Here is a 24,574-nt window from a genome sequence, read left to right as displayed (position 1 = left end):
TTGCTTTTATTTTTTTTTCTTGCCTAATTGCTCTGGCCAAAACCCCCAGTACTATGTTGAATAAGAGTGGCAAGAGTGGGCACCCTTGTCTTTTTCCTGTTTTCAGAGTGATGGCTTTCAGTTTTTTACCATTGAGTGTAATCTTGGCTGAGGGTTTGTCATATATGGCCGTTATTATTGAGGTAACTTTCCTTCTGTACCCATTTTAGTGAGAGTTTTTATCATAAAGGATGTTGGATCTTATCAAATGCTTTCTTTGCATCTATTGAGATGATCATGTGATTTTTATTCCTCATTTTTTAATGTGGTATATCACATTGATTGATTTGCAGATGTTGAACTATCCCTGCATCTGTGGTATAAATCCCACTTAATCATGGTGTGTGATCCTTTTAATGTATTGCTGTATTTGGTTTACCAATATTTTGTTGAGGATTTTTTTCATCTATGTTCATCAGCAATATTGGCCTGTAATTTTTCTTTGTGCTGTCCTTGCCTGGTTTTGGTATCAGGGTAATGTTGTCCTCATAGAATGAGTTAGGAAGCATTCCATTTTATTAAACTTTTTGGAATAGTTTGAGAAGGATAGGTATTACATCTTGGAATGTATGGTAGAATTCTCCTTAGGAGCCATCTGGTCCTGGACTTTTGTTTTTTGGGAGGTTTTGATTACTGTTTCAATCTCTTTACCTGTGATTGGTCTGTTCAGATTCTCTATTTCTTCTTGATTCAGTTTTGGGAGGTTGTATGAGTCTAAGAATTTGTCTATTTCTTCTAGGTTATCCAATTTGTTGGTATATAGTTTTTCATAGTATTCTCTTATAATCCTTTGTATTTCTGTGGTATCTGTTGTAATTTCTCTTCTAATTTTTAATTTTATTTAGTTGAGCCTTCTCTCTTTTTTTTCTTAGTGAATCTTGCTAAGGGTTTTTCAGTTTTGTTTATCTTCTCAAAGAACCAACTCTTAGTTTCAGTGATCCTTTCTACTGTTTTTTTTAGTCTCTATTTCATTTATTTGTGCTCTAACTTTTATTATTTGCCTCCTTCTGCTGACTTTGGGCCTCATTTGTTCTTTTGCTAGTTCTGTTAGGTGTAGTTCAAGATTACTTATTTGAGATTTTTCTTATTTGCTGAGGTGGGCCTATATTGCTATGAATTTCTCTCTTATGACTGCTTTTGCTGCATCCTACGAGAGTTGGTATGTTGTATTTTCATTTGTCTCCAGGTATTTTTTGATTTCTCTTTTGATTTCTTCATTGATCAAATGGTTGTTCAGTAGCATGTTGTTTAGTCTCCACATAGTTGTGACTTTCCCAGCTTTTTTCTTGTAGTTGATTTCTAGTTCATAACATTGTGGTCAGAAAAGATGCTTGATATGATTTCAATGTTGTTAAATTTATTGAGGCTTGCTTTGGTTCCCAACATATGGTCTATCTTTGAGAATGTTCCATGTGCACTTCAGAAGAATGTGTATTCTGCTGTTTTTGAATGAAACGTTCTATATATATCTATTAAATCCATCTAGTCTAGTGTTTCATTTAAGTCCACTATTTCCTTATTGACTTTCTGTCTGGATGATCTATCCATTGATGTAAGTGGGGTGTTGAGGTCCCCTAATATTATTGTGTTGCTTTTAATTTCCCCCTTTAGCTCTGTTAATAGTTGCTTTATATACTTTGGTGCTCCTGTGTTAGGTGCATATATAAGTGTTATGTCCTCTTGGTGGAAAGGTGTTTTTATCATTATATACTGCCCCTCTTTGTCTCTCATTTTCTTTTTTATCTTGAAGTCTGCTTTGTCTGACATAAGTATGGCAACACCTGCTTTATTTTGTTTGCCATTCACTTGAAGTATCATCTTCCATCTCTTCGCTCTGAGCCTATGTTTGTTTTTAGAGCTGAGATGTGTTTCCTGGGGGCAGCATATTGTTGGGTCTTGTTTTCTAATCCATCCAGCTATTCTGTGTCTTTTTAATGGAGAGTTCAATCAATTTACATTTAGAGTGATTATTTCTATATGAGGGCTTAATACTGCCATTTTATCTCTTGTTTTCCAGTTGTTCTATATTTCCATTTTTTCTCTCCTTTGTATTTCCCACTGCCATTTCGTTTTGGTGGGTTCTGTGGATGTTTTCTCTTTTTTTAATGAACTGTGGAGCTGCTCTGAATTTTTGTTTAGTGGTTGCCATGAGATTTGTATAAAAGATCTTATAGATGAGATAGTCCATTTTCTGATAGCCTCTTATGTCCATTAGCCTAAGCAGATTTCATCCCTTTCCTCTTCTGCTCCTGAGTTATTGTTTTCATAAATTATTCTGCTTTGTTTTTTGAGTTTGTGTCTAAGTTGAAGTGTTTATAGTTAACTTTTGATGCTCTCCTTCCCTTTATCTTTTAAGTTACAGTTAAGTATTTGCTATCCTGTTCCAAAAGAGAGCTGCAGTTTTCTGATTTTTGTCTGTCTATTCATCTCCTTGCTCAAGGCTTTGTAGATTTTTGCTTTTTTATTTCAGGTATGAAGGCATCATTAATCATTTCTTGTAGGGGAGGTCTAGTGGTGATGAACTCCCACAGCTTTTGTTTATCTGGGAAAGCTTTTATTTCTTCATCTTATCTGAAGGATAGCTTTGCTGGATAGAATATTCTTGGCTGAAAGCTTTTGTCTTTCAGTATTTTGAATATACCATTCCATTCTCTCCTAGCCTGTAAGGTTACTGCTGAGAAATTCACTGAAAGCCCGATAGGGGTTCCTTTGTAGATTATTTTCTTCTGCCTTGCTGCCCTTAATATTTTTTCTTTGTCATTGACTTTTGCCAGTTTTACTATTATATGCCATGGTGAAGGTCTTTTAGCACTGATGTAATTAGGAGTTCTATTGGCTTCACATATTTGTAAGTCCAGTTCCTTCCCCCGGTTTGGGAAGTTCTCAGCTATTATTTCTTTGAACAAACTCTCTGCTCCTTTCTCCCACTCTTCTCCCTCTGGAATACTTATAATTCTTATGTTGCGTTTCCTAATTGAGTCAGATATTTCTCAAAGAATTCCTTCATTTTTTAAAAATCTTAGTTCTCTCTCCTCCTCCACCTAAAGCATTTCTATATTTCTATCCTCTAACTGACTAATTTTTTCCTCAATAATATCAGTTCTATTTTTTAAGGATTCTAGATTATTTTTTATCCCATTAATTGTGTTCTTCATATCCAGAATTTCTGCTTGGTTGTTTTTTATAGTTTTAATTTCTTTGATGAAGTATTCCTTCTTATCATTAGTTTTATTCCTGAGCTCATTGAACAGTCTTTCTGAGTTTTCTTGTAACTGATTGAGTTTCTTTATGACAGCTATTTTGAATTCTCTGTCATTTAGATTGTAAACTTCTGTGACTTCAGGGTTGGCTTCTGGAGATTTGTCATTCTCCTTCTGCTCTGAATTGTTGCTGTAGTTTCTCATGGTGTTTGACGAACTAATCTTTTTCTGGCACATTTGTGGTAGTATCAGGTCACAGATTCCACCTGCTACCACTGAGGGGGAAGCAAGAGCTGTGTTTCTGATCCCACCCTGTCTGCTGGAAGTTGTGTATGTATGGTTGGTGCTGCTACCAGCCAGGAAAGCATTTGAACATGGGCTCAGGACTGCTGCCACGCCAAGGCACCTTCCCATTTGCAGGGCCACAGCAGTACTATGGGTGCTTGCGTTTGCTGGGAAAGTGTTCACGTGTATGTATATCTGCCACTGCCTCTCCTTACAGTTATGCTGGCCGCTGTGCTTGGTGGGTGGGGCTTCTTCTTGGGGTCTGAGCCTGGGCCACTTGTTGAGACTGCAGCAGCAGGGTAGGCTCTCCCACCAGCCAGGAAAGCCTTTGTGCATAGGCCCGGGGCTGCCATGAAAGGGTAGGGGAGTGCTCTCCTATCCCCATCACTTTCCAGGGAGCCAGTCCATCCACCTTCAGTTGTATAGCTATGTGGGTCTCTCAGGTATCCTGTTGTGCTGTGTGGGTATCCTCCATTTGTCAATGAATGTCCATTTAGTTTTAGTTCAAAGGGGGAGAGGTAAAGCGAACAGCTTACTCCACCATGTTGCTGACATCACTCTCCTACTGTCCTGACTTTTGTACTTTTAAAGTTATAATTGATATAACTTTTTAATTCAGAGTTTTTAATACTTTCAGCAATTAAGTATTACTTCATAGGCTTTCAGTACATATGTGACACAATACAGTAAATTAAAAAAATTTTATCATAATTTAAAAACAATAAAATAAGGCAAAATTTAAAATACTGTTAATAATAATTGTTTTTTTAATCAGTTAGAGGGATTATGTTGTTTTTAATCTTCCCACCAAATTATCTACTTCTGCTTGATGAGCCAAAGACAGTTTAAATATGTTTACTTGCACGTTTCATTAGTGAACTATTTCCACAATAATGGTGCATTACAATCAGAAAAATCTCAGTGGTATACAATATAAGTCTTTCTTAGATACACCAGTTTGTGCATCTGGATCTACTTCAGGTGCTTTTCTCCCTGGATCAGCTGGGGTTGCTCTGCTTCATGTGTCCCTCATCCTCCTTGGACCAGCAGGTTAATGTGGCACGTTCTCCTTGTGAAGATTGCAGAGATGCAAAAAAGAATGCCCAACCCAGAAAAGTACATATCACACTCCCACTTGTGTCACATTTGCCAATATCTCATTGACCAAAACAAGTCCCATGGTCAAGCCCAATGTCAAGCACTAAGCATATATTATCTACCCTCCCCTCCCAATGATGAGGCCATGACAAGGAGGTTGGATGCAGAGAGGAGTGAAGTACTGTGGCTAATAAATCAATATACCGTATGTAGTTATAGCTACAAAATTAGAAAAACTAACTTAGACAGACATCATTTATGGCAGAAATCAGCAGACTCAAATTGTTTTAGATACCCTGGATGGATACTTCTTGTTCTATGCTAAATGACAAGACAATGAGTACAGTCATGTGTCACTTAGTGATAGTGGCATGTTCTGAGAAATGTGTTGTTAGACAATTTTGTCATTGTGAGCTTACACAAACCTAGATAGTGTGCTTACACAAACCTAGATCGTATAGCCTGCTACACACCTAGGCTATATGGTGTAGCCTATTGCTCCAAGGCTACAAACCTGTACAGCATGTTACTGTACTGATACAGTTGTCAATTATAACACAACGGTAAGTATTTGTGTATCTAAACATAGAAAAGGTACAGCAAAAATATGATATAAAAGATAAAAAATGGTACACCGGTATAGGGCACTTACCATGAATGGAGCTTGCAGGACTGGAAGTTGCTCTGGGTTTCAGTGAGTGAGTGGTGAGTGACTGTGAAGGCCTAGGGCATCACTGCACACTACTATAACTTTATAAACTCTGTACACTAAGGCTACACTGAATTTATAAAAAATGTTTTCCTTTCTTCATTAATAAATTAACCTTAGCTTACTATAACTTTTTTACTTTATAAACGTTTTAATTTTTTTAACTTTTTGACTTTGTAATAACACTTAGTTTAAAAGAAATGGAGTGTACAGTTTTACAAAAATACTTTCTTTCTTTATATCCTTACTCTATAAGCTTTTCTCTATTTTTAAATATTTTATTTCTTTTTACTTTTTAAACTTTTTTTGTTAAAAACTAAGACACAAACACATATATTAGCCTAGGCCTACACGGGATCAGGATCATCAATATCACTGTCTTCCACCTCCACATCTTGTCTCACCAGAAGGTCTCCAGGGGCAACAACAAGCATGGAGCTGTCATCTCCTATGATAATAATGCCCTCTTCTGGAATATCTCTAAAAGGACTTGCCTGAGGCTATTCTTGAGGATGGGTCACTTCTTTCAGAAATATGTCCATGGTGGTTTGCTTAATTTGTTTCTTTTTTTCATCATAGATTTACTTGTAAGCAGATAATGCACCATGAAGATATCTTTCTATTAATGGATACCTCTCCGTGTTGGAGTCCATGTTTTTAAAGTTTTGAAGGAGCTTGTTGAGGTCTGCAAAAACTTCTGTTAAATCCTTCACTGTGAATTTTCTTGGGAGTTCTTCTTTTTCTTCTGCAGTTTCCTTTTCTCTTGACTCTTCTTCAGCTATGCATTCCTGTTCCAGTTTCAACAACTCCTCAATAGTTAATTCCTCAGGAACCACCTTTAGGAGCTCTTGAATGTCACCTTCATCCACACCCAGGTTAAAATTGTTTGCCATCTCCACCACAGCCTTTTTGATTTTTGCAACCTCTTCATACTTGGCAAATCATTTGAAGTCACGGACTACCCTCTTGAGTGTCTTCTTCCAGATGCCAACCATATACTCCTTGATGACATCACCCCAAGCCTAAGCAAGGTTCTTGATGCAGTCATAAATGTTGTAATCCTTCCAGAATTGCATCAGTGTCTTCTCAGTGCCTTCCTCAGTTGCAGCAATAGCCTGGGCAAAGGTCCTCTTCACAGAGTAGGCCTTAAAAGCTTCTATAATTCCTTCATCCATTAGTTGGTTCAAAAACACCACTTTGGTACTGGGATGAAGATCACCAATAAAAGGAGGATGTCCAGGAGCATTATCAACAGTAAGCAAAATCTTGAAAGGTATGTTATTCTCCAAACAGTACTTCTCCATTTCACTGGGATAGCAATTCAGGAGGGCATCTTGGAAGATGAGCTGGGTCATCCATGGCTTCTTATTGCTCTTGTAATACATTGGCAGTGCATGCTTATTGATATGCTTGAAGGCCATGGGATTCATACTGTGCCAGATCACAAAGGATTTAATTTGTAACCTGCAACATTGCCCCAAGCAAGGTTCCTGTTAGCCTTGAAACCTGGCATTGACTTTGCCTCCTTATGGATGAAAGTCCTTTAAGGCATCCATTTCCAGAATAGGGAGGTTTCATCCGTTTTGAATATTTGCTCTGGCAAGCAGTTTTCCTCCACATTCAGGTTATCTAGTGCTTAGCTGCCTTCACATCAGCACGCACAGACTCACCACTCACATTCACATTATGTAATGAATGATGATTCTTGATTTGTTTAAACCACTTAGAAATAGAGTGAATTCAACATCATAGTTGGGCCCAGCCTTTTCTTTCAATAAAATTTTTTTTTTAATTTTTTTAATTTAAAAAAATTTTTTGTTTATTGCAGTAACATTGGTTTATAACATTGTATAAATTTCAGGTGTACATCATTATACTTCGATTTCTGCATAGATTACATCATGTTCACCACCCAAATACTAAATACAACCCATCACCACACACATGTGCTGAATTATCCCTTTCACCTTCCTCCCTGCCCCTTTCCCCTCTGGTAACCACCAATCCAATCTCTGTCTCTATGTGTTTGTTTATTGTTGTTATTATCTACTACTTAATGAAGTAAATCGTACGGTATTTGACCTTCTCCCTCTGACTTATTTCACTTGGCATAATACCCTCAATGTCCATCCATGTTGTCACAAATGCCTGGATTTCATCGTTTCTTATGGCTGAGTAGTATCCATCGTGTATATATACCGCATCTTCTTTATCCATTCGTCCCTTGATGGGCACTTAGGTTGCTTCCAAGTCTTGGCTATTGTGAATAATGCTGCAATGAACACAGTGGTGCATGTATCTTTATGCATTAGTGTTTTCAAGTCCTTTGGATAAATACCCAGCAGTGGAATAGCTGGATCATATGGCAGTTATGTCCTTGATTTTTTGAGGAATCTTCATGCTGTTTTCCATAGTGGCTGCACCAGTTTGCACTCCCACCAGCAGTGTATGAGAGTTCCCTTTTCTCCACATCCTCTCCAACACGTGTTGTTTCCTGTGTTGTTAATTATAGCCTTTCTGACGGGCGTGAGGTGATATCTCATTGTAGTTTTGATTTGCATTTCCCTGATAGTTAATGATTTTGAACATCTTTTCATGTGTCTGTTGGCCATCTGTATATCTTCTTTGGAGATATGTCTGTTCAGGTCTGTTGCCCATTTTTTAATTGGGTTGCTGGCTTTTTGTTGTTGAGATGCATGAGTTCTTTATATATTTTGGAGATTAAGCCCTTATCAGAAGTATGGTTTGCAAATATCTTCTCCCAGTTGTTAGGTTGTCTTTTCGTTTTGTTGATGGTTTCCTTTGCTGTGCAGAAGATTTTTAGTTTGATGTAGTCCCATTTGTTTATTTTTTCTATTGTTTCTCTTGCCCGGTCAGACATGGTGCTTGAAAATACGTTGCTAAGACCAATGTCGAAGAGCATACTGCCTATGTTTTCTTCTAGAAGTTTCACAGTTTCAGGTCTTACATTCAAGTCTTTAATCCATTTGGAGTTAATTTTTGTGTATGGTGTAAGGTAAGGGTCTACTTTCATTTTTTTGCATATGGCTATCCAGTTTTCCCAACACCATTTGTTGAAGAGACTTTCTTTTCTCCGTTGTATGTTCTTGGCTCCTTTGTCAAAGATTAGCTGTCCATAGATGTGTGGGTTTATTTCTGGGCTTTCGAATCTATTCCATTGATCTGTGTGTCTGTTTTTGTGCCAGTACCATGCTGTTTTGGTTACTATAGCTTTGTAGTATATTTTGAAATCAGGGAGTGTGATACCTCCAGCTTTGTTCTTTTTTCTCAGGATTCCTTTAGCTATTCTGGGTCTTTTGTTGTTCCATATAAATTTTAGGATTCTTTGTTCTATTTCTGTGAAAAATGTTGTTGGGACTTTGATAGGGATTGCATTGAATCTATAGATGGCTTTAGGAAGTATGGACATCTTAACTATGTTAATTCTTCCAATCCAAGAGCACGGAATATCTTTCCATTTCTTTGTGTCTTCTTCAGTTTCTTTCAGCAATGTTTTATAGTTTTCGGTGTACAGCTCTTTCACCTCTTTGGTTAAGTATATTCCTAGATATTTTATTCTTTTTGTTGCAATTGTAAATGGGGTTGTATTCTTAATTTCTCTTTCTGCTACTTCGTTGTTAGTGTATAGAAATGCAACTGATTTTTGTACGTTGATTTTGTATCCTGCAACTTTACCGTATTCGTTTATTACTTCTAAAAGTTTTCTGGTGGATTCTTCAGGGTTTTCTATATATAAAATCATGTCATCTGCAAATAGTGACAGTTTCACTTCTTCCTTTCCAATTTGGATCCCTTTTATTTCTTTCTCTTGCCTGATTGCTCTGGCTAGGACTTCCAGTACTATGTTAAATGGGAGTGGTGAGAGTGGGCATCCTTGTCTGGTTCCTGTTCTTAGAAGGATAGCTTTCAGTTTTTCACCGTTGGTGATGATATTAGCTGTGGGTTTCTCATATATGGTCTTTATTATGTTGAGGTACTTTCCTTCTATACCCATTTTATTCAGAGTTTTTATCATAAATGGATGCTGTGTCTTGTCAAATGTTTTCTCTTCATCTATTGAGATGATCATGTGATTTTTATTCTTCATTTTATTAATGTAGTGTATCACGTTGATTGATTTGCGAATGTTAAACCATCCCTGCATCCCTGGAATAAATCCCACTTGATCATGGTGTATAATCTTTTTAACGTATTATTATATGCGATTTGCTAGTATTTTGTTGAGGATTTTTGCATTGATGTTCATCAGTGATATTGGCCTATAATTTTCTTTTTTTGTGTTGTCCTTGTCTGGTTTTGGTATCAGGGTAATGTCAGCTTCGTAGAATGAGTTAGGGAGCTTCCCCCTCTCCTCAATTTTTTGGAAGAGTTTGAAAAGGATAGGTATTAAGTCTTCTTTGAATGTTTGGTAGAATTCACCAGAGAAGTGGTCTGGTCCTAGACTTTTATTTTGGGGGAGGCTTTTGATTTCTGTTTCGATCTCCTTACTGGTGATTGGTCTATTCAAATTCTCTACTTCTTCTTGATCCAGTTTTGGAAGGTTGTATGATTCTAAGAATTTATCCATTTCTTCCAACTTGTCGAATTGGTTGGCATATAGCTTTTCATAGTATTCTCTTATAATCTTTTGTATTTCTGAGGTTTCTGTTGTAATTTCTCCTCTTTCATTTCTGATTTTACTTATTTGTGCCTTTTCTCTTTTTTTCTTGGTGAGTCTAGCTAAAGGTTTGTCAATTTTGTTTATCTTTTCAAAGAGAACCAGCTCTTGGTTTTATTAATTTTTTCTATTGTTTTTTGGTCTCTATTTCATTTATTTCTGCTCTGATTTTTATTATTTCCCTTCTTCTACTGATTTTGGGCTTGGTTTGTTCTTCTTTTTCCAGTTCCTTTAGGTGCATTGTTAGATTGTTTGAGATTTTTCTTGTTTGTTGAGATAGGCCTATATTGCTGTAAACTTCCCTCTTAGAACCGCTTTTGCTATATCCCATAAATTCTGGCATGTCGTATTTTCGTTTTCTTTTGTCTCCAGGTATTTTTTGATTTCTTCTTTGATTTCTTCGTTGACCCAGTCGTTGTTCAGTAGCATTTTGTTTAATCTCCACGTATTTGTGGCTTTTCTTAATTTCTTCCTATAGTTGATTTCTAGTTTCATACCGTTGTGGTCAGAAAAGATGCTTGGTATTATTTCAATCTTCTTAAATTTATGGAGATTTGTTTTGCGGCCTAATGTGTGATCAATCCTAGAGAATGTTCCATGTGCATTTGAAAAGAACTTGTATTCTTTGGTTTTTGGATGGAATGCTCTGTATATATCTACTAGGTCCATCTGTTCTAGTGTATCATTTAAGGCCAATGTTTCCTTATTGATCTTCTGTTTGGATGATCTATCCGTTGGTGTAAGTGGAGTGTTAACGTCCCCTACTATTATTGTGTTACTGTCTATTTCTGTTTCTATGTCTGTTAATAATTGTTTTATATATTTAGGTGCACCTACATTGGGTGCGTAGATATTTACAAGTGTTACATCCTCTTGTTGGATTGTTCACTTGATCATTATGTAATGCCCTTATTTGTCTCTTTTTACAGTTTTTGTTTTAAAGTCTATTTTGTCTGATATGAGTACTGCTACCCCAGCTTTCTTTTCATTGCCATTTGTGTGGAGTATCTTTTTCCATTCCTTCACTTTCAGTTTGTGAGTGTCTTTAGGTCTGAAGTGTGTCTCTTGTATGCTGCATATATATTGGTCTTGTTTTTTTATCCAATCAGCCACCCTATGCCTTTTAATTGGAGCATTTAGTCCATTGACGTTTAAAGTAGCTATTGATAAGTATGTACTTACTGCCATTTTTTAACTTTTGTTTTTTTTTTCTCAGTGTTTTAGTAGTCCTTCTCTGTTCCTCTCTTCTTCTATACAGAATTGATGGCCTCTTTAGTTTGACCTCTGTCTGAAAGCTCTACTCTTTAACTCCCTTCTTCCCTCCTTTTATGTTTTTGATATCATATCTAACCTCTTTTTTGTGCATTTGTATCCGTTACCCTCTTATCATGGAAATAGATAATTTTTCCTATTTGTGGTCTTCTCTTTTCCCCTTAAATCAGTCCCTTTAACATTTCTTGTACAACTGGTTTCTTGGTGACAAACTCCTTTAATTTTTGCTTGTCTGGGAAATTTTTGATCTCTCCTTCCATTTTGAATGATAATCTTGCTGGGTAGAGTATTCTTGGCTGTAAGTTTTTTCCATTTAATACTTTAAATATATCATGCCATTCTCTTCTAGCCTGTAAGGTTTCTACTGAGAAGTCAGCTGATAGCCTTATGGGGTTTCCTTTGTATGTAACTTGACTTTCTCTTGCGGCTTTTAGGAGTCTCTCTTTATCTTTAATTCTGGACATTTTGATTATGACATTTCTTGGTGTGGGCCTCTTTGGGTTTATCTTGTTTGGGGCTCTCTGTGCTTCCTGTACCTGAATGTCTGTTTCCTTCCTTATGTTAGGGAAGTTTTCATCTATCATTTCTTGAAATAGATTCTCTGCCCACATGTATCACTCTTCTCCTTCTGGGACACCTATAACACGGATGTTAGTGTGCTTGATGATGTCCCAGATGTCCCTTAGACTGTCCTCACTCTTTTTAATTCTTTTCTCTTTTACCCGAGATGCACTCAGGGCCTATTAGCTGAGTCCCTTTTCACCAAAGCACTGTGCACCTTTCTTTCTGGTGATTTTAGGATGCTTTCTGAAATGGGTGAGTTTGCATGTGGGCCCTTTAAGAGCTGGTTTTAGTTTCTCTGTGAACCAGCTTTTCTGGAGGTACTCTCCAATGTTTCAGCAGCAGGCAAAGTCAGATATTATGCCACTCGTCTTGATTGTGCTGGGTCCACAAAAAGCCCACAGCGGGCGCGCTCCTGGCTCAGGTTCCTGCTCCTCCAGGGAGGCTGCGTACCTGTGGGCTGCTCCCGGGCGGCAGTGAGGTGCTACAGCTTGTGAAGGCGGTGTTTTTTCTCTCCAGAAGGGAGTTTCTGCCTCTTCCACCTCAATTAGGATTGTCCGTTGTTGCAGGAGTTCCTCTTATCCAGTTTTCAGTTCTGTCTCAGGGTAATTTTTCCACAGTAGTTGTAAATTGGCTGTAACCACAGAAGGAGGTGAGTTCAGAGTCTGCCTATGCCGCCATCTTGACTTCCTCCTCAATAAAATTTTAATTTGGCTGTGATTGTCATGGTGCTGAGAAGGATATTTCTTCTGTGTCTGGTCTTCAATCCAGGACATTAGAAGTTTCTCCCTGCCTTATATAGGCCCTTCTTTAATTTTTGTTAGTCTCATTGTCTTCAGTGAAGCAGATCCTTTAACTGCTTCCCTCATTTTATTCTTGTTCTTCAAGATTGTATCTATGGTGGAATGTGATATGCCTGACTTGCAAGCAATAACCATCATTTATTTTCCACCTTTGTAGTCCTTAATCACTTTTTTTTTTAAATTTTTTGTTTATTGCAGTAACATTGGTTTATAACATTGTAAAAATTTCAGGTGTACATCATTGTACTTCTATTTGTGCATAGATTACATCATGTTCACCACCAAAATACTAATTACAACCCATCACCACACACATGTACCGAATTATCCCTTTCACCCTCCTCCCTCCCCCCTTCCCCTCTGGTAACCACCAATCCAATCTCTGTCCCTATGTGTTTGTTTATTGTTGTTATTATCTACTACTTAATGAAGGAAATCATGCGGTATTTGGCCTTCTCCCTCTGACTTATTTCACTTTGCATTATACCCTCAATGTCCATCCATGATGTCACAAATGGCTGGATTTCATCGTTTCTTATGGCTGAGTAGTATTCCATTGTGTATATATACCACATCTTCTTTATCCATTCGTCCCTTGATGGGCACTTAGGTTGCTTCCAAGTCTTGGCTATTGTGAATAACGCTGCAATGAACACATGGGTGCATGTACCTTTACAAATTGGTGTTTTCAAGTTCTTTGGGTAAATACCCAGCAGAGGGATGGCTGGATCATATGGTAGTTCTATCCTTGATTTTTTGAGGAATCTCCATACTGTTTTCCATAGTGGCTGCACCAGTTTGCACTCCCACCAGCAGTGTATGAGAGTTCCCTTTTCTCCACATCCTCTCCAACACATGTTGTTTCCTGTGTTGTTAATTATAGCCATTCTGACGGGCGTCAGGTGATATCTCATTGTAGTTTTGATTTGCATTTCCCTGATAGTTAGTGATTTTGAACATCTTTTCATGTGTCTGTTGGCCATCTGTATATCTTCTTTGGAGACATGTCTGTTCAGGTCCTTTGCCCATTTTTTAATTGGGTTGGTAGTTTTTTTGTTGGTAAGATGCATGAGTTCTTTATATATTTTGGAGATTAAGCCCTTATCAGAAGTATGGTTTGCAAATATCTTCTCCCAATTGTTAGGTTGTCTTTTCGTTTTGTTGATGGTTTCCTTTGCTGTGCAGAAGATTTTTAGTTTGATGTAGTCCAATTTGTTTATTTTTTCTATTGTTTCTCTTGCCCGGTCAGACGTGGTGTTTGAGAAGATGTTGCTAAGACTGATGTCGAAGAGCGTACTGCCTATGTTTTCTTCTAGAAGTTTCACAGTTTCAGGTCTTACATTCAAGGCTTTAATCCATTAGGAGTTAATTTTTGTGTATGGTGTAAGGTAAGGGTCTACTTTCATTTTTTTGCATGTGGCTATCCAGTTTTCCCAACACCATTTGTTGAAGAGACTTTCTTTTCTCCATTGTATGTGCTTGGCTCCGTTGTCAAAGATTAGCTGTCCATAGATGTGTGGGTTTATTTCTGGGCTTTCAATTCTATTCCATTGATCGGTGTGTCTGTTTTTGTGCCAGTACCATGCTGTTTTGGTTACTACAGCTTTGTAGTATATTTTGAAATCAGGGAGTGTGATACCTCCAGCTTTGTTCTTTTTTCTTAGGATTCCTTTAGCTATTCGAGGTCTTTTGTTGTTCCATATAAATTTTAGGATTCTTTGTTCTATTTCTGTGAAAAATGTTGTTGGGACTTTGATAGGGATTGCATTGAATCTATAGATGGCTTTAGGAAGTATGGACATCTTAACTATGTTAATTCTTCCAATCCAAGAGCACGGAATATCTTTCCATTTCTTTGTGTCTTCTTCAATTTCTTTCAGAAATGTTTTATAGTTTTCGGTGTACAGATCTTTCACCTCTTTGGTTAAGTTTATTCCTAGGTATTTTATTCTTTTTGTTGCAATTGTAAATGGGATGGTATTCTTAATTTCTCTTTCTGCTACTTCGTTGTTAGTGTACAGAAATGCAACTGATTTTTGTACGTTGATTTTGTATCCTGCAACTTTACCATATTCGTTTATTACTTCTAAAAGTTTTCTGGTGGATTCTTTGGGGTTTTCTATATATAAAATCATGTCATCTGCAAATAGTGACAGTTTCACTTCTTCCTTTCCAATTTGGATCCCTTTTATTTCTTTCTCTTGCCTGATTGCTCTGGCTAGGACTTCCAGTACTATGTTAAATAGGAGTGGTGACAGTGGGCATCCTTGTCTGGTTCCTGTTCTTAGAGTGATGGCTTTCAGTTTTTCACCATTGAGGATGATATTAGCTGTGGGTTTCTCATATATGGTCTTATTATGTTGAGGTACTTTCCTTCTATACCCATTTTATTCAGAGTTTTTATCATAAATGGATGCTGTATCTTGTCAAATGCTTTCTCTGCATCTATTGAGATGATCATGTGATTTTTATTCTTCATTTTATTAATGTGGTGTATTACGTTGATTGATTTGCGAATGTTAAACCATCCCTGCATCCCTGGAATAAATCCCACTTGATCATGGTGTATAATCTTTTTAATGTATTGTTGTATGCGATTTGCTAGTATTTTATTGAGGATTTTTGCATCGATGTTCATCAGTGATATTGGCCTGTAATTTTCTTTTTTTGTGTTGTCCTTGTCTGGTTTTGGTATCAGGGTAATGTCAGTTTCGTAGAATGAGTTAGGGAGCTTCCCCCTCTCCTCAATTTTTTGGAAGAGTTTGAGAAGGATAGGTATTAAGTCTTTGAATGTTTGGTAGAATTCCCCAGGGAAGCCATCTGGTCCTGGACTTTTATTTTTGGGGAGGCTTTTGATTACTGTTTCGATCTCCTTACTGGTGATTGGTCTATTCAAATTCTCTACTTCTTCTTGATACAGTTTTGGAAGGTTGTATGATTCTAAGAATTTATCCATTTCTTTCAGATTGTCGAATTGGTTGGCATATAGCTTTTCATAGTATTCTCTTATAATCTTTTGTATTTCTGAGTTGTCTGTTGTAACCTCTCCTCTTTCATTTCTGATTTTACTTATTTGAGCCTTCTCTCTTTTTTTCTTGGTGAGTCTAGCTAAAGGTTTGTCAATTTTGTTGATCTTTTCAAAGAACCAGCTCTTGGTTTTATTAATTTTTTCTATTGTTTTTTTGGTCTCTATTTCATTTATTTCTGCTCTGATTTTTATTATTTCCCATCTTCTACTGATTTTAGGCTTTGTTTGTTCTTCCTTTTACAGTTCCTTCAGGTTCATTGTTAGATTGTTTATTTGAGATTTTTCTTGTTTGTTGAGATAGGCCTGTATCGCTATAAACTTCCCTCTTAGAACTGCTTTTGCTGTGTCCCATAAATTCTGGCATGTCGTATCTTCATTTTCATTTGTCTCCAGGCATTTTTTGATTTCTTCTTTGATTTCTTCGTTAACCCAGTCGTTGTTCAGTAGCATTTTGTTTAATCTCCACGTATTTGTGGCTTTTTGATTTTCTTCCTATAGTTGATTTCTAGTTTCATACCGTTGTGGTCAGAAAAGATGCTTGGTATTATTTCAATCTTCTTAAATTTATGGAGACTTGTTTTGTGGCCTAATATGTGATCAATCCTGGAGAATGTTCCCTGTGCCTTTGAAAAGAACGTGTATTCTTCGGTTTTTGGATGGAATGCTCTGTATATATCTACTAGGTCCATCTGTTGTAGTGTGTCGTTTAAGGCCAATGTTTCCTTATTGATCTTCTGTTTGGATGATCTATCCGTTGGTGTAAGTGGAGTGTTAAAGTCCCCTACTATTATTGTGTTACTCTCTATTTCTGTTTCTATGTCTGTTAATAATTGCTTTATATATTTAGGTGCACCTACATTGGGTGCGTAGATATTTACAAGTGTTATATCATCTTGTTGGATTGTTCCCTTGATCATTATGTAATGCCCTTCTTTGTCTCTTTTTACAGTTTTTGTTTTAAAGTCTATTTTGTCTGATATGAGTACTGCTACCCCAGCTTTCTTTTCATTGCCATTTGCGTGGAGTATCTTTTTCCATCCCTTCACTTTCAGTTTGTGAGTGTCTTTAGGTGTGAAGTGTGTCTCTTGTATGCAGCATATATATGGGTCTTGTTTTTTTATCCAGTCAGCCACCCTATGCCTTTTAATTGGAGCATTTAGTCTATTGATGTTTAAAGTAGCTATTGATAAGTATGTACTTACTGCCATTTTTTAACTTTTTTTTTTTTCTCAGTGTTTTAGTAGTCCTTCTCTGTTCCTTTCTTCTTCTATACAGAATTGATGGTCACTTTAGTTTGACCTCTGTCTGAAAGCTGTACTCTTTAACTCCCCTCCTCCCTCATGTTTTTGATATCATATCTAACCTCTTTGTTGTGCATTTGTATCCGTTACATTCTAATCATGGAAATAGATAATTTTTCCTATTTGTGGTCTTTTCTTTTCTCCTTAAATCAGTCCCTTTAACATTTCTTGTAGCACTGGTTTCTTGGTGACAAACTCCTTTAATTTTTGCTTATCTGGGAAAATTTTAATCTCTCCTTCCATTTTGAATGATAACCTTGCTGGGTAGAGTATTCTTGGCTGTAAGTTTTTTCCTTTTAATACTTTAAATATATCATGCCATTCTCTTCTAGCCTGTAAGGTTTCTGCTGAGAAGTCAGCTGATAGCCTTATGGGGTTTCCTTTGTACGTAACTTGACATTCTCTTGCGGCTTTTAGGATTCTCTCTTTATCTTTAATTCTGGACATTTTGATTATGACGTGTCTTGGTGTGGGCCTCTTTGGGTTTATCTTGTTTGGGGCTCTCTGTGCTTCCTGTACCTGGATGTTTGTTTCCTTCCTTAGGTTAGGGAAGTTTTCATCTATTATTTCTTGAAATAGATTCTCTGACCCCTTGTCTTGCTCTTCTCCTTCCGGGACACCTATAACACGGATGTTAGTGCGCTTGATGTTGTCCCAGAGGTCCCGTAGACTGTCCTCAGTCTTTTTAATTCTTTTCTCTTTTACCTGTTCACCTCGGCTAATTTCTTCTAGTCTTTTGTCCAGCTAACAGATCCGTTCTTCTGTATCCTCTACTGTGCTTTTGAGTCCCTCTAATGAATTTTTCATTTCCAGTATTGTATTCTTCATTTCTGATTGGTTCTTTTTTATATCTTCCATTTCTTTGTTGACATTCTCACTGAGTTCATCTATTCTTCTCCCCAGATCAGTGAGCATCCTTAACACTCGTAGTTTGAACTCTCTGTCTGGTAGGTTGCTCATTTCTGTTTCACTTAGTTCCTTTTCTGGGGTTTTGTCCTGTTCCCTTACTTGTAATGTATTCTTTTGCCTCCTCATTTTGCCTCTTTCCCTGTGCTTGTGTCTACGTATTAGGTAGGTCAGCTACGTCTCCTGCTCTTGGATAGGTGACCTTATGTAAGTGATGGCTTAGGAGGCTTCCAGTGTGCTTCCCTGAGTTCTCAATGTTCCAGGGGTGACCCCTATGTGGGCTACGTGTATCCTTCTGCTGTGGCCTGTTTGCTCTCCCTGTAGGCGCCCAGGGAGGCTGAGTTATGCTCCTGGCCAGCTTTTGTAATGCTCAGCTGCTTGTAGTTGGTGTGGGCCCTTCAGTCTCTTTATCAGGTGTGGGGATCCCCAGCACAGTTGGCTGCAAGTTCTAATACCACATTTGTGTTGCAGTATTTCTTTTAAGTGAGTAGGCCCCCACCGTGGCAGGTTGTTAGGCTCAGGGCCTTACAATTGCTGTAAGCCTCTAGCCTATTAGGTCTCTTGTCAGCTCTCTGAGGATTGCAGCTGGGTGGGGCTGGCCTCAGGCACAGGAGCACCCAATCGTTTCAGATTTTGGAAGGTGGAGCAAACCTCCTATGTGGGTCTTTGAGAAGTACAAGTCTTCTGCGGCTCAGAAGCCCTGCCGCCCACAGGTCCACACACACAGTCAACACAGTCCTGCCCCGTGTGAGTGCCCCGATCTCCCCAAGCGGACCCAGTCTCTCCACGGCGGGAGCCCCACACACTCTGCCACCACACCACACTCTCCACCCGCTCCTTGTGCACACCCTGCCCTGCTCAAGTCGGCTTAGTTGCCAGGCTGCAGAGAATCCAGTCACCAATCTATGCAGGCCCACAAGTTGCCTGAGGGCTTGTTGTTGGGTGGGGCCAGTCTCTAGGATGGGCTGCCTGCCCTGGCTGAGCTGGATTAAATCGGTGCTCTAGCGGGTGGGGCAGACCCTGGGCTAGCAGGCCTCAGGGAGAACTCCAATGGTGTCTGTGTCAGCACGCCCACACCAGGCCACAACAATGGCCGCCGCCAATGTCCCAGTCCCTGGAGAGGTCTCACCCCTCACCGAGATGCACTCAGGGCCTATTAGGTGAGTCTCTTGTCACCAAAGCACTGTGCACCTTTCTTTCTGGTGATTTTAGGGTGCTTCCTGAAACGGGTGAGTTTGCGCACGGGCCCTTTAAGAGCCAGTTTTAGTTTCTTTGTGAACCGGGTTTTCTGGGGGTGCTCCCCAGTGTTTTAGTAGCAGACACACTCAGATATTATGCCGCTGGTCTCGATTGTGCTGGGTCCACAATATGCCCACAGCGGGGGCGCTCCCCGGCTCAGGGCCCCGCGCCTCCAGGGAGGCTGCGTACCTGTGAGCTGCTCCCGGCGGCCGTGAAGCTGGCGGCTTGTGAAGGCGGCGTTTTTCCTCTCCAGAAGGGAGTCTCTGCCTCTTCCACCTCAGTTAGGATTGTCCGTTGTTGCATGAGTTCATCTCATCCAGTTTTCAGTTCTGTCTCAGGGGTAATTTTTCCGCGAGTAGTTGTAAATTGGCTGCGTCCACGGGAGGAGGTGAGTTCAGAGTCTGCCTACGCTGCCATCTTGACTCCTCTCTCCTTAATCACTTTTAATTTAGTTTCCAGGTCAGTCACTTGAGGTGGCCTCTTACTGGCAACACTACCAGTGGATTTTATACACTTAGAGGCCATGATGAACCAAACAACATGAGATTAAGTTAAGCACAAGAGAAAATGATGCCATCAAGAGATGCGGTAAACATGAGATGTATGAGGCTGCTGCTGGTGTAACAAAGCATACTGTTTTATAGTAAACCTTTTTTACAACTAGAAAGAGTAGACTAATAATAATAATGATAAATATGATAATGATAAATCATAATAATGATATAAATGATGATGATGTAAATGATAATGATATAAATGATAAATGATATAAATGATAATAACAATAAATAATGATAAAAAAGTATAGTATAGTAAATACATGAACCAGTAACATAGTCCTATATTATCATTATCAAGAATTATGTACCATGAATAATTGTATGTGCTATACTTTTACATGACTGGTAGTGCACCAGCATCACCACAAACTCGTGAGTAATGCTTTGCACTATGTATGACATTATGACTCTACAACGTCACTAGATGATAGGAATTTTTTGGCTCCATTATAATCTTATGGAATCACCATCATAAATGGAGTCCATCATTGACAGAGATGTTGTTATGCAGGGGCTGCCACGTGAAGAACCATTTTAACTCCTCATTCCCTAACCTGTATGCTCACCTTTTCTCTTAAGGACCAACACATTCTTGCAGGAAAAAGCAGGACTTCATATTACTGCCTATTTTTTATTTTTTATTGGGCAGCCTCAAAATACTTATGCTCAGGGGCACAGTATAATTACATTCACATTTTTCACAATTTTCTTCAAGGTTGAATCAAGATTAGGAGGCAACACCAACTGTTATCTATGATTAATGGAGTGTGGTAATTGGCATTAAGGAACAAATCTTTTAATTTGAGTGGGTACATTCTTTATTGCCACTACTCTGTTGGTGCTGATCACAACATATTTTATCTTTTTCTAGTCTACATTTTGGTGCACAAAGAAATCATTAACTAAAGCAAAAAAAAATCTCTTCTATGTATCATGACTTTTCAGTAACATAAAATAAAGCTGGCAATTTTTCTCATAAATTCCTCCCACATATGTGAAGAGATGGTTCAAGCTCTGCCCACCAGTGGCTTTATCCAACTCTAAGTGAATAGAGTTGTATCCAACTTTATCCAACATCAGTGGCTTCATCCAACTCCTTTGACATGCACAGGGAATAGTACTTGCTCTTTCAAATTACATGCTTTTGTCATCATGTGCCATACAATACTGTCATTCAGTGAAGGAGTTTTGCTAATAACTCACTTTGTTTTCTTTCTGACTTTAATCGTTGCCATTAATTTTGTCCTTGCTTTTACAGTCTCTCAGCAATTATGTGATTTGTGCTTGTTTTTGTCTGAGATGTTCAACGTTGAATGATGCTTTCATAATTTGGGTCACTTTTCTGTCTTTAGTTACCAAATAACCAACTTTTTAATGAAAAGTATTGCTTTGCCCTAGTCCTGGATGAAAGATCTGTCTTTTTCCTACTGCTTGTGAGACATCATCACATAGATTCACTTGTCTGGTCCATTTATATTCGTTTTGTATATTTTCACTGGAATGCTGATTACTATTTACATTTATGTCATTATTTTATATTATAGTATTTATGAGGTCACTTTTATAGCTCTCTTTATGCTTCAGTGCAGTGCTTTTGAGGCACTGATCAATTTACAAATTATATATTGCAACTCAATAATAACAACAGAAAATGCATATTTGAAAACATGCAATAATATGCAAGTAATATGACAATGTATTAATCAAGACAAGCACCATTATGGGGACTCAATATTGGCTGAGAAAGATAAACTGACTTCTGTATTTTTAGTAATAAATGTACAACTAAAACAGATTTTAAGAACATAATAGAATATGTAATGAGTCTTTCACTTTAACTCTGTTAAATTAATGTTAGTAAAACTTGTTGATAAAATATCAATAAAACTTTTTCTTCTAGCCAACAGTTTGTGTACCACTTGCTTGGTAGAGTTCTATGGACCACCCTTTATCTGTGGTACGCAGTTTGAGAAACACTGCTATCTACCTAACTGATATTTAAGAAATAACGAGTGTTAGTAAAGTACTTGTTTTTTTTCTTTCTGTAAAACACTTCTCTGACTTTGTGTGTGCATCTATGTGTATTTAAGGTGGAAGTAAGGCAATTAAATGTAATTCTACAGTTTTATTTATTTACTTATTTAATTCAATTTAATTTATTAACATACATAAGCACTTTTTTAATGCCAGGTAGTATCCTAAGTACTTGAAAAATATTAACTCATTTAATCCTCATAATTTCATTTTGAAGTATATACTTTCATCATTCTTGTTTTTGTGGATGAGAAAACAGAACCATGCAGACCTCGAGAAACTTGCTTTTAAACAGAGGAGCTGGGATTCAACCCAGGCAATCTGGTTTCAGACTGTCCATTATAAACTCATTTCTTTGTTACAACACTATTGTTTTTTAAATCTTTGAATTTCCAGTCTTGATATATTGAATTGTTTTCATGAAGACTAATTGAGAAGAAAAACCATTGTCTAAAAGCAACCAGTTAGAACGAGTTGCTGATGCAATAGGTGAGCAGAAAGCAATGAAAGCAGATAGAAAATAATATGTGTAAATTGATGCTATTTGCTCTGGAGTTGAACAGTATGATGCTCTACAATTTGGAAAGTGGGATAAGAGATTTTATTTGATGAAGTCAAGTATCTATTTAAACTTATTGGTAGTGAAATTTTAAAAGAAATTCAGTTTAAATATGTGAATAATATTTCTTACAGTTAATAAGAAAAGCAAGTAACCACAGTTCAAAAGGCTACTTTGTAAATGAGAGTTTATAACAGCAAGTACCTTTCCTTGTAAATGCAAGGGACATAAGAAGAAATGTTGCAAGTGATGCTTTAAGTATTCATAGTTTGTGTAGCCTTAGCTACATTTTTATTTGTTTTTGGATAATTTCACTGTATGGACTGAAATGCTAACTCTATTCAATACTACTTTTCTTATCTATGTTTCAACACACACACTGATGAGATTTGACAGAATTCCCTTAAGCAGTCTACTAGCTATCATAATGTGATATAATGTTTCACATGAACATAAATAATTAGTTCAATCTATGTATTTATATTTCAGACTATGCATTTAACATGACATGGTTGAATACCTAATAAAATGGGAAACTCTGAAGATATGAGAATATGCTAAGTGTGTATGTTTGTGTGTGTGTGTGTGTGACTTGTGAACTCATTCTCACTATTTCAGTGTCATTTTCTACAAGTGTAGGAAAAATAAGTGATAAATTAAGATTCTGTTTACACTTCTATTGGAAGTTTCATATTTTTGGCTTTATATACATTATTTTAGCTAAAGCCAGGGGTGACCCAGAGGAAAGAAAAAATCATCTTTGACGATGTATATATTTGTATTTCAGATCAGGTATTCAAACTCAGCTAACAAAGTTTACACACCAAAGCATATATTCTTTCTTAAACTGAAGTAGTGTTGATGCAAATAATCCATAATCAATCTATAAATCAAAATTGGGGTGAGTTTATTATATGAGCCAGCTTTGAGGACTATAACCCAGGAAAACTTTTCTACCAAGGAAGGAAGCTCTCCGAGGAAGTGAGGTGTACAGAGTGGTTATATACCATCTTGGAACAAAGAATATACGTCACATATGACAAGAATATCTCTTACCACAGTCACAAGGTGCTTTGTTGGCACAGCAGGTCAGTGTCACAAGGTGAGCACAGCAGGTCAGTCATGGTCGTAGGTTTCCGGGAACAAATGCTTATCTTTAAAGAAATGCTGATATGGAGGAAGGCAACATCCCTGTCTTTAAGGGCATCATTCTTGGCTTTGGGACATTGTAAATGTTTAAAACAGATGTACAATGCCTGCTCAACAGGCCATGTCAAGCCTTTCTGGAAAAACAAGGTCAGGCTGAATTATTTTTAAACCAAATGGCTGCCTTATATACTCCAATATATCCTATTGCTTTTCATTTATTCATCAGTAGTATTTCACATTATAAAAAATAACTAGGCTAAGAATGATTGGAAATTTCATTTAACTTCCATGACGGCAAGGGCCTCTTGTTCATCATTATATCCCAAGGGCCTAGAAGAATGCCTGGCACACAGTTATAATTTCAAAAATAAATGAATGAATTTTTTTTAATATATATATGGAATCTTAAAATTTTTTTTCTTTTTCTTTTCTTCTCTTATATTTGGAATCTAAAAAAACAAAACAAACAAACAAAAAAACCAGGCTCATAGGTGCAGAGAAGAGATTGACGGTTGCCAGAAGCGAGGGGTGGTGGGGTGGGAGAAATGGATGAAGAAAGTCAAAAGGTGAAAAGAAAAAATAAATAAATACAGTGAAATACAGAGCAACTAGAAAATAGCTTACTATTGTCTAGTAGTTTGTGACCAAAAAGAAAATCTCTCTCAAAGAAGAAAAACAACCTCAAATTGGATATAAACTGCATATATACTGAAACTAAACAGTGGCAACAAAGCCATACTTCAAATTATAAGGGTTATCTGCTAGATAATATATAATTTATACCTAGATGAAGTGCTCCACAATTCAACAAATATTACCTATAATCCTAAATATGACAAAGAGTTTAGAAGGTGAAAAAAAATCTATTCCCATTAAAAAGATTTTCCTGAGGTCCCACTCAGAAATTTTTATCCATATCTCAATAGTTAGAATTTGATGGGTCCTGTGGCCACCTCTAGCTGAAAAAGAATCTGAAGAGAAAGCATTTTTCTTAGCTGGGTATATTGTCCTTCCTTCCCTGAAAAAAAAAGTGAGGTTCTCATAGTAATAAAGAAAAGGGGAAAAAATATTGGGCAGGCAGCCCACAGTGTTTTCCACATAAAGAAAAATAAATAAATGAGTGAATGAATAACAAATGCAAGAACGTAGGCTA

General features: G+C 37.4%; 1 protein-coding gene across 6 annotated transcripts in view; it reads left to right on the top strand.

The window, feature by feature from the left end:
• Positions 1-24,574, top strand: part of LOC147915802 (uncharacterized) — a 298,801-nt gene that overhangs the window by 27,187 nt on the left and 247,040 nt on the right. For 3 of the 6 annotated variants that reach the window (XR_015553790.1, XR_015553789.1, XM_087437473.1), the window contains exon 1: positions 18,930-19,040. The exons of 1 other annotated variant lie outside the window; for it this stretch is intronic. Coding sequence is in view for 1 of the 5 variants with exons in the window: in XM_087437473.1 (XP_087293599.1) it covers positions 18,931-19,040 (110 nt within the window). In the remaining 4 variants the exon portion in view is untranslated. Of the gene's footprint in view, positions 1-18,928; positions 19,041-24,574 lie in introns of those variants that run through there. 2 more of the 6 variants (XR_015553791.1, XR_015553792.1) reach the window with 1 other exon arrangement.

The sequence above is a fragment of the Ceratotherium simum genome, chromosome 12 (genome assembly GCF_057802395.1).
Source record: "Ceratotherium simum simum isolate JZ-2026a chromosome 12, ASM5780239v1, whole genome shotgun sequence".
In the NCBI taxonomy this organism is placed as follows: Eukaryota; Metazoa; Chordata; class Mammalia; order Perissodactyla; family Rhinocerotidae; genus Ceratotherium; species Ceratotherium simum.
The sequence above is the reverse complement of the archived record's forward strand: the minus strand, read 5'-3'. Positions and strand labels throughout refer to the sequence as shown.